Source organism: Cataglyphis hispanica, chromosome 8 (assembly GCF_021464435.1).
Source record: "Cataglyphis hispanica isolate Lineage 1 chromosome 8, ULB_Chis1_1.0, whole genome shotgun sequence".
Classification (NCBI taxonomy): domain Eukaryota; kingdom Metazoa; phylum Arthropoda; class Insecta; order Hymenoptera; family Formicidae; genus Cataglyphis; species Cataglyphis hispanica.
The window spans coordinates 5,762,199-5,772,226 of record NC_065961.1 but is presented as its reverse complement, the minus strand read 5'-3'; the positions used below and the strand labels follow the sequence as shown (position 1 = coordinate 5,772,226).

Genomic DNA, 10,028 nt, shown 5'->3' with positions numbered 1-10,028 from the left:
TCTAATACGAACACCAGTGAGGTTATTCACAGAATTTATCGATATAATCTCATAATATAGTGATATAGTGTACGTGAAGAACTGAATAATATTAAAAAGCAATCGCCTGTGCTAAGAATGTTTGTTATGACTAAAATATGATATTTAATTGCACAGTTCTATCTTTAATTTAAATTAAAATTGTGTATTATTATGTCTCATACTTAAGCTATTTTGCATTTGCGGATTCTTCAATGAATTTGTAATCAATTTCATTTACTGTAAAATCATCGATCCGCAAATTCAAAGAAAACAAAATTTTCTTTGTTTAATTTTAAACTTGTTTTAATAGAATTTTAATTATGTATATATATACTAGTTCTGGAATTAAAATTTTATTAAAACAAGTTTAAAATTAAACAAAGAAAATTTTGTTTTCTTTTTTCATCAATAATATATAAAAAAACTCGTAAAACGTTTTCTGTAATTTAGACAAATTGTATAGCTTGAAATTTAGATAGTTTGTGAAATTTGAATCGTTCCTTCCTTTTTAGATAAACTATAGCTATCTCAACAAATTTTCTTTCAGAAAGCTAACTCCGAATGTAAGTCAAAGACAAGCATATTATATTACTTTTCCTTATATTTTTGATATCATGTTTCACATTTATTTTCAATACTTCAATGCCAATATAAAAATTATATACCTTGCTTCGAAACATCCATTCTTTCACATTTTACAACGAAAAAAAAAAAGGATATTTAGATACATAAAATTGTTTATATATATTTTTATAATCTTCAATATGTGCTCAATGTTAAAAGCATAATCTTTCTAAACAATATACATTCTCTTCTGCTGCTGCTACTATATTATACTTACTCATTTCTATTCCCGTTCGCATTTCCGCACTTCGAGAAATCTGATGGTCGCTCGCCGACAATTACCGCTAATAACGAGCGACCGCTAGAGAGAAACCTTCATTCATGAGACGGTAACTTGAGCCGACGTCCGCGGATAGCGTCGCGCGAATCGGTCAATTAGCCGCGATCGTGGCCAGGCCATGTGACCCGCGGGCCATGTGACTAGCGAGCACGCGCACTGCGACGCACGTGAGCGCGTTCTCAGCGGGCCGCTTCGGCACGTGCGCCTCTCCCTCAGTATCGTTCGCGCGACTGATAAGTGACCTGGGTTTACTCGCACCATAGATCGCAGAGACGAAAGCTCAAGAAGGAAGGCGAAAAGAACTTCTAGAAGAAGAGACAAATCGGTGAGTACTTTATAACGCGTGATTCGAGTACGTGGACGTTGAAGTCCGCCGTTGCACGTAGCAAAGCCGATACGTATGTGATATCTATCCGTTTCTCGCTCGCGCGATGACCACGTGTGCTTGGAATGCATGTCGCGTTCTATGAGTATGGCTAACGGTATTCCGCGAAACGATGCGAGAAACGCAGTTTGCGAGAAACGGATGCGTAAGCACGTATGAATAGCGATAAAGATTCTTTTTTCCCCGTTTTGTAGAAAAATGGCTCAACTAGCGGTCGGTGAAAGCGAATTTCAGAGCCGATCCCTTATCTCTTCTTAGTTTCAAACATTAAAAAAATACGCAGTCTCTCTCTCTCTCTCATTATAAATTAAGCTGATCTCTAATATTGAAATAATCTGATAAGCCATATCGTTAACTTTTGAATACACGGAGACATCAATACACGTATTGTTGTTCTTTAAGAAAGAAACCTACATTAATTATATAGATATTTAATCGCCTCGCGCATCGATGCACAATATTCTTTTAATTCAATTTTTATCTTTTACTTAAAAGATAAAGTCATATTAGAGAAAGAAAGAGAATACTTCTCTTCGGCTATGACAAATGTCGCATATCATTAAATTTACTGTTAATTGACAATATCTATACAATATCTATGCAATATTTAAATAGCCATTTTTACGCGATTTAAATAAACAACACGCTGCACAGAGAGCGATATGTTCTATCATCCGTGTAAAATCCGTGCATCTCTGGAGTGATTAGATATCTCACGACTAGATCACAGATCTTGTTTAATCGCAGAAAAATGTATGAAAATTACACGCAACGCCGTCGGCCGTCCTGATACGCAAATAAATATCTTGAAAAATTGTATTCAAATTATATAGATTTTAATTATGATTTAAAATAAATGTTCGCCGGAAATAGGAATATCTCGTATCTTGTTTATATAAATCTAACCTTCGGGTATTTGTCATGGATCAACATGGAATTATATATCGAAAGATCTCTCTCTATATAATGTGTAACAAACACTAAACATAATAAAACTGGCTTTGTTCGATATGTTTCTTCGACCTTCGATCGGTGACTTTGTGTATTGATGTTGGAGAGAAAGAGAACGAATTCTTTTATATTTTTCTTTAACGGAAATGTGAGACATCATCATTTATTATTTCTTTACATTTCAATAACTTAAATTTTAACATTTAAATATCTTAATAAATAAATAACAAATTAAAATCTTGGTCAAGCAAGATCTATCAACTGTAATAATGAATTCGAGTCCATAATTTATGTTCGCTTCTGAAATATAATTTGTAATTCAATAATTATTGACATCTTGATATTTTTTTTAAACAGAGAGAAGCGATTCAAAGTTTGTTAATTTAAATAAAATAAAATCCAAAGTCGAATATAATAACGCGAATTTCTGAATATAATTTATTTAATCGCATATTTATTTATTTAAACGTAATTAAAACAACTTTGAGAATTTAACGGACTGCAGTCTCGATAAAGCATCTAGGACGCGACACATTCTTATCGCATCTCGTTATCAGTTCGTTGCAGATCAGGTCTCTTAACGCGTTCGCATGCGCGTGTTATCTCGTCTTTTGTTGGCATAACGAGAGGACGTCCACATGGCCGCGGAAGATCGTCGATTGTCATTCGCGTCCCGCTTACGTGAAAAGACGATATACGTCTCTTCGGACTTTCTCGCGGTGTCTCTCTAACCATTTGTGTCTTGTTCGCGCGCGTCTCGCGCGATTTCTACGCCGTATATCTACATATCGCGAATCTCGGCGTCGCATTTTTTAATCGTACGCTCTTGCGTGCCGCGTTCCATCGACAGTATCGCAGTGCCGTGGTCGCTTCGGTGAAGCAGAAGCGGAGGACGTGAATCTGGGTAGGAAAACATCTCTCGTTTCTTTCCTTTTCTTTTTTTTTTCTTTTTTTTTCTTCTCGTTTACGTCGCTTCCGTAATGCATCGCGAACGTGCTCGATCGTGTGTACAGAATGTCCGGGAACTATCACCACTAGATCTACTCTTGTTAGCTACACACAGCTTCTTTCCTCTTCGCTTCGTAATCTGACGATTAGAATCTTTACTTTAAAAGCGCACAGGAAACATATCGGATCTTTTGGATGGAGAATTTTTTTGTTCAATTATAAGATAATTGTTTTATCGACGAGAGTATTATTCTATCATCTTTTATCAGCTTTGTAATTTGTAATATCGGCTAATGTGTTGGAAGTCTTATTACGAATTCAAAATCCATTTGGAATTATCTATGAAGTCAGGTTTTCTTATCAGTTTCCATCTGGTTATATAAAAACTGTCAATTCTTCTGAGTTTGTATTGAAAAATTGATTGATTGAATTGAAAGATGTAGATGAAAGCACTCGCGATAGTTTTGACATTTCCCTTAGCGTTATTCTTTATATCGACAACCGTATTATCACATGAAGTCGCATCTGTAATCTTTATATAATAGGAAATGAATAAATATCACGTAAAATCCGGTTTATACTAACAATGAGGTCATATCTATAAATTTCCAGAGAGATCATAACGCACACGTTAAGATATCTTTTGTTGAATATTAAAAATTACAACACGTGAATGCATTTATAAATATCTAGCTATAAATATCTCGCGCTATCGTACATATAATAAGCGACACAAAGACAATCCGAGAGGAAAATTTATTTTTTAACATTGTAAATTTTTAATTTTTCACAGCTGGATTTAGATGAGCTGTGTTTATTTTAATTCATTTATAAAAAACGAACGATTTTTATCAAATTTTATACACTTTTCTTCGCTGCGGTTCCAAGTTATACGGATTTCCAGATTTATCGAGTGATTTCATAAGTTCTTGTAACGGAGTACGCGTCGCGAAAACTTGCGGAGATGCGACATTTTAATGGACACGTGCCAGAACAGTTCGAAATATTTGTATCGTTATAACGTTCGGTGGCAAGAGAGATTCAAACGGTATTTCGATATAGTCTTCCTCTTCAATTAGACAATGTTTACATTCTCGCGAACATGTAGACCGGCCTCTCAAGGCCGGTCGTGACATAAAAACTGTTATCTATCGATCATATGTTCAGTTGGAATCCGACCTTGTAAGAAGCTTTCTTCGAGAATCTAAATTTCCAAAGTAACATCCGTGACTATCGTTAAGATTTATTGAAAGGAGAAATCACTGTGATTAAGAATTTCTACATTATAATATAACAATATTAATTGTATTAAATATTTCAATGAAAAGCTAGCTTCTAATATTTTCTTAGAATGCTTTTTATAGGATTTTTACGAATGCTTATTATAGAATTTTTTACGAAGCATTGATAATTTAAAATAAATATTATCTCTTTATATCTACATAGAAGATTATCTTTGTTTTTTTTTTTTACATTTATCTATTTCGTCAGATTAATTGATGAGAGAAGAGTAAGAGACTGGCACATATCTCCTTGCTCTTCGGGATCCCCCGGAGGCGTAAGATGACGTTGAGAAAAGAGGCAATCAGGGCGAGATAAGAATACGCAAACGTTTGCGCTTTTCAGGAAAATAACTCTGAACGATGGTATCCTCGACGATGACGGAAGTGGAGCCGATAAAAAAATCGTGTGTCACGATGGGCATCGCACCGGGCGATTATCGCCTAATCGGCTGGGACATGGACACCACCGGTAAGAAGGTCATCGACGAGATCTGTCAAATAGCTGCCTACACCCCCAGCTCCACTTACTCCCAGTACGTGATGCCGTATAAGGATCTCAATCCGACAGCCATAAAACGACACAGTATGAAGGTCGTGACCAACGGCAAATTCCGCGTACTCAGGAACAGTAAGACCAACGAGGTATGAACCAAGGTCGCGATACTAAATACGTATCGATACTCCTTTAAAAGGGAAAGAGAATTTATATTGAAGGCGCAAATCTTTTGAAATAATAATTCACGAATTAAAAAAAATACAAAAGTAAATTCTCTTTGCATTTTAATTAAGTATAATATTGCAATGAATAGCAAGTATAAGAGAAAAATAATTGCTAATCTTTTACGAGATCAAATTCTCTTGTTTTCAAAGAGATTTTTTTATTTTAACAAGTACCAAAAAATTGAAATACCGCATTTCCATATGTTCGTTCTAATATATAATTTTTTTTTTTCATATAGGTAATCAAATCCAAGAGCGAAGTGTCCGCGCTGACGGATTTCTTGAGCTGGATGGAGACTATGAAAGGAAACGCGGACGGTGTAATTTTGGTATACCACGAACCGCGCAAGATCATCCCCGCTATGTTACTCGAATCGTTGAAGAAGTACGATCTTCTCGATCGGTTTAAACAGACGGTCAAGGGATTTGCGAATGGGTTCAACATCGCTGAGGACAAATGTGCGAACATGGCACATATTTATTCTCTTCGCACTCTATCACGCACACTGTTGAAGAAGGTGAGAAAAACGATGTATCCTAATCGAGTATATAAACATTAGAATCTGATAGAAATATAATAAAATTTTTGATCGATTGGTTTTCGATGAATAGAGTAACATTTCTTATCGAAAATAATTGAAAAATCTTTTTTGACCTAAATCAGTATTTATTTCTTATTGAATAAATTATATGGTTGAATAATTTTTACCGATATAATTTCAATCCATAATAGTAGATGATGGCGAATTAACAGTTAGCATATTGTGTTTCGAAAAAATATAGTAGTGATAAAATCACTATAATAAATATTATCAAATCTAACTATAATAAATATTATTAAATGTATCCAAAGGAAATGAATCTGGGAAATGCACAAGATAGAGCATCGCTGGCGTTGCAAATAGCGCAGTACTTGTGTTCGATTGAAAACATTAAAGTTGAAGATGCGAGCGAAAATGCAGACAATGATGCAGCTATGAAAAAAGCGATCGAGTTAATTCGAGAATTCGCGCAGCCTGTTGACGTCGAGGAGCAGGAACACAACGGTACGTATCATTGAGTGTACAACTTGACTTTCGCGTATTTTCGAGAAAAAATTCGATATACTTTTCACTTTAAAATAAATTAAAATTGTTTTGTTATTAGTAATAAAAATATAATCTAATAATAATATGATATGTAATTATTGATCAATTACTTTCGCTACATTTTCTTAAAAAAACTTCTAATTTTGCTAGATACAAAATCGCTAGATAAAACGACATAATTTTATTTAAAATTATTCAAATTTTGAAAAATATAATTATAAATTTTTTTTTTTTAATTTCATCAAATTTGTAACCTATGAAAATTAAATTGACAATTGTTTGAAATGGAAAATCAGCGCATGTATAACTTTTGTTGTAGAACTAAAGATGGTATTTGAACGGCAGAACAACTTGCGGCCGATATTCAGCGCCCTGTTCCGTATGAACCGCCGCGAACGTCAACATGCTAGTCCCCTCCGGCGATTGCTTGCCGAAGCCGGGATCGTGTACTCTGAGTTACAGGTGAATGTGTCTGCATGATTAATTGCGTGCTAGCAATCAGAGTTTGTTTACGCCGACCAATATCGTACGGAAATGCATGTAATCCGATTTTTCTCGATTTTTCTTGTTAAACGTTTAGATTTGTAAAGAGATTGTACGATGCTATCTATCCTTATCAAAGATTTATAATCAAATAAACGGTTTCTTCATCAATCGCGTCGATGGTTATAATCGAACATTTGCGGGAATATACGTTTCAGGATGCTTGGACCAATGCAAAGAAGGATGGATTGGAGCATTTGATGAAGGAGAAGCTGCCGAAGGTTGATGAGAAAAAAATAGAAGATTTGATGATTATCCTCGAGCGTCACTTTGATCCGGAGAAGAAGCCGAAGAGTAGAACGCCGGAAAAGAAAGGCATCAGATCAAGGAATGAGAAGAAAATAAGCGAGGATAAGGAAAATAACAACAAGAGCGATTCAGGCCACGAAAGCCCCGATACTACCACGTCCGGTTCCCCCGTCAAAATGAACGGTGATAGCATCGAAATTAAAGCGGAGGAGTGCCCTTTAACGCAGGAGTGTACCGATCGCGTTTAACGATACTGACTTTTTTTACGCGCCGCAAAACAAAAGCAAAACATCGCGGCTATTATGTTTTTATTGCTCGTTGTAATTTTTCGGACAAACGAGCAAACGTGGATTCTTTTTTGTTGCCATATCAATGACGAAAAAAATTGATAATTAACGCAAAATGACGAACGTAGATTTAGCGTGCCAAGATGAAATGCAGCTCGCGTTCAATCGAATTTACTGCATTAAAACGTGCTGTGTTTTGTAAAATAGTCGCTAAATCTATGTTCCTTTTACATTGACAGAATTACAAAAAGATTTCTTTCTTTTTGCAGTAATTCTGAGATAAATGCGTTAACACATTACGATCGCCCCCTATCGGGTGATGTTGATGTGCGTGATTAAAGACAAGTGTTATTTGTTGCAGTATTGTATTTTTTATTTTTTTTATTTTTTTGTTTAGTTATTTCCCGACAGGCGTTATATTAAAAAGAGGACAGGTTTCCTATGAGACACGCCGTCAGATTTAATTCAAATGTACAAATAACACGTTAAACGACGTTTAGTTTATTTACGCGAAAAGATATATTTAATATCGTTTACATTTCGTAATTTTATACTAGTTTGTTTTCTCTTTCTCTTTTCTCTTATTTCATTCTCTTCTTTCCTACAGAATTTGTACGCTCGCTACATGGCGAAAGCGTCCATTTATAGACTGCTCCGTGTGAAAAGCATAGAAAATATCGCGGGCTTTGTTATCACATAGTTCACGACGTGTACGATAGTGTGCACGATATTTTCTACTTTTTACCATTTAAGCCGCGCGCAACGCGCATGTGGTAGTATTAGAGAGATATATATTTTTGTATTGTCGCGCGATTATATAATACGCCATTTCATTTCTGCTGCGAGAGCCCATTGTATTAGTATTGGATAATAAAGATTCGAGTTTAGTTATAATCTCTAATTTTATAATTCCATAAACACTTTTTCATATCTTTAATAAAATATGATATAAATTAAATTTATATCATATTAAATTAAATAATATTTTTAATTAATTAAACTTCCATGCTCGCATTCATATTTTAGCACTGAATGTGTCCGTCTGATATTTCAATCTTTATTTTGTACAAAAATCGTAATTTTATTATAAAAATTGCAATGTAGAGCTGAAGATCCAATCGTCACGTATAGCATTAAATATAATAAAATATATCGCGTTTAATTTTTGCTGATCAAAAATAGATTTTAAGTTTGTCGAAGGATTTACATGGCGAAAGATTATATGTAATAGTTCTGTGCTATACCTGCATAGTATCAGGGATGATTTATTTCTGTGCGGGATACATATGACGTTTATTAATTGCGACAAGCGCGCGCTGCTACGGTGCGTGAATTACGCGAGGGAGGCTCAATCTTATACAAAACGTGTAGCTCAGTAAAGTTCTTAATAAGCAAAAAAGTCAGCCAGTTAAAACGGAATTTTCCGCTTTTACCTCTCTCGGCGGATACTGCCCCTTTCCCCGATCCGGAGAGAAAACGGAAACGAATTAAATACGCGAGCGCACCGTTGTTCAACACATCTGCCGCGGCGGATTTTCATGCTGTGTGCCAAAACACCCTGAACGATGCGGAAAATGATAGTTTATACGAGGAAGATTAAAGAAACGCTCTTTCTTCCGATAAACGCATACAACATGCGCGCGATTCTTCCGCGAATCCTTTTTTGGACAGGTGCGATAAGTACGCAGGATCGCAGGATTGATCCGCGCGAACGCGACGCACTCGGCTAGAAAATTGAGTTTTTCCACACGCAACGGTTAGATGAAGGTACCGTCATGTTACTTCGCGTATGCACTTTTTTCTGATCCCGTAAAGTAAAATATAACTGCGTTAGCAGATATTGCATGCATGGGCTGTTTCGGAAAGCAGAATTTAATTTCACTATCCTATGATGTCAATTGAAAGCATATCGATACTTTTGAGATTTTCTTTAAAGAAATTCTGTTAGACAATGAAAATATGGAATGATTATTTCTATAGTCAATTATAAAACTTCTTCAGATTTTATCATATAGCTACTAATAAAATTAATTTAAAAAATGGATTCTTCTCTTATCCAAGCAACATGAATCTATTGTATATGGTATGTGTATATCATACACTTAGAATTTTAATTAAATTTATTGTCTAAAATATATAAAAATTTGTAATTTTATCTCTCCTTCGGGACAAAATATTCTATAAAAAACATATATTCACAAATGTATAATATTTTTTGTGAAAACGTGAGTCTTCTAGAAAGAAATAATATATGTTTCTCCGCGGAGAGAAAATAGGTCGCCTAAATAAGGGGTGAAAAAGAAGAAAAGCACTTACATATTTTATATTATGCAAATGCTTCTCTACTGAAAATTTAATGTTACCACTTGCATCCAACAATGACGATACATTTAAAGCAGTTTTTCACAAACGGAAGGTCTCGATAATTAGGCACATAATAAAAAAATAACAGTTTCACAATTATGATTGTTTTTCTTTTGCGATATATCATTTTTTTCACGAGAAAAGCAAGTTCTGAAATATGCTTTCCACGATTGCGTTAACTCTCTGTTACCAGAAGGTATCATCTCCATGAAAGTTCTCTTGAGCAGGAGCTTTGTATTCATCAGAAATCGATAGCAGATCTAGCGAAGCGTGAAATGCCGACTT

The 10,028-nt window shown here is 34.9% G+C and overlaps 1 protein-coding gene across 2 annotated transcripts; it reads left to right on the top strand.

Annotated features, from left to right (window-relative positions):
- Positions 1 to 1,084: 1,084 nt before the first annotated feature.
- On the top strand, positions 1,085 to 8,273 carry LOC126851569 (maternal protein exuperantia). 2 transcript variants are annotated; one of them, XM_050595669.1, is made up of 6 exons: positions 1,085 to 1,250; positions 4,836 to 5,134; positions 5,452 to 5,730; positions 6,066 to 6,258; positions 6,620 to 6,762; positions 7,002 to 8,273. In XM_050595669.1, the coding sequence occupies exons 2-6, from the start codon at positions 4,853 to 4,855 to the stop codon at positions 7,338 to 7,340; spliced, it is 1,236 nt and encodes a 411-aa protein (XP_050451626.1). In that variant the 5' UTR covers positions 1,085 to 1,250; positions 4,836 to 4,852; the 3' UTR covers positions 7,341 to 8,273. The 2 variants fall into 2 exon arrangements, with proteins under 2 accessions (XP_050451626.1, XP_050451627.1); XM_050595670.1 differs by lacking the exon at positions 1,085 to 1,250 and adding an exon at positions 2,927 to 3,165.
- Positions 8,274 to 10,028: the final 1,755 nt, after the last annotated feature.

Excerpts from the sequence above, each read along its gene's own strand:
- LOC126851569 (XM_050595669.1), top strand. The coding sequence starts at position 4,853 with ATGGTATCCTCGACGATGACGGAAGTGGAGCCGATAAAAAAATCGTGT. Across the intron at positions 5,731-6,065 it reads CACGCACACTGTTGAAGAAG|GAAATGAATCTGGGAAATGC; the intron begins GTGAGAAAAACG and ends ATGTATCCAAAG. Across the intron at positions 6,259-6,619 it reads CGAGGAGCAGGAACACAACG|AACTAAAGATGGTATTTGAA; the intron begins GTACGTATCATT and ends CTTTTGTTGTAG.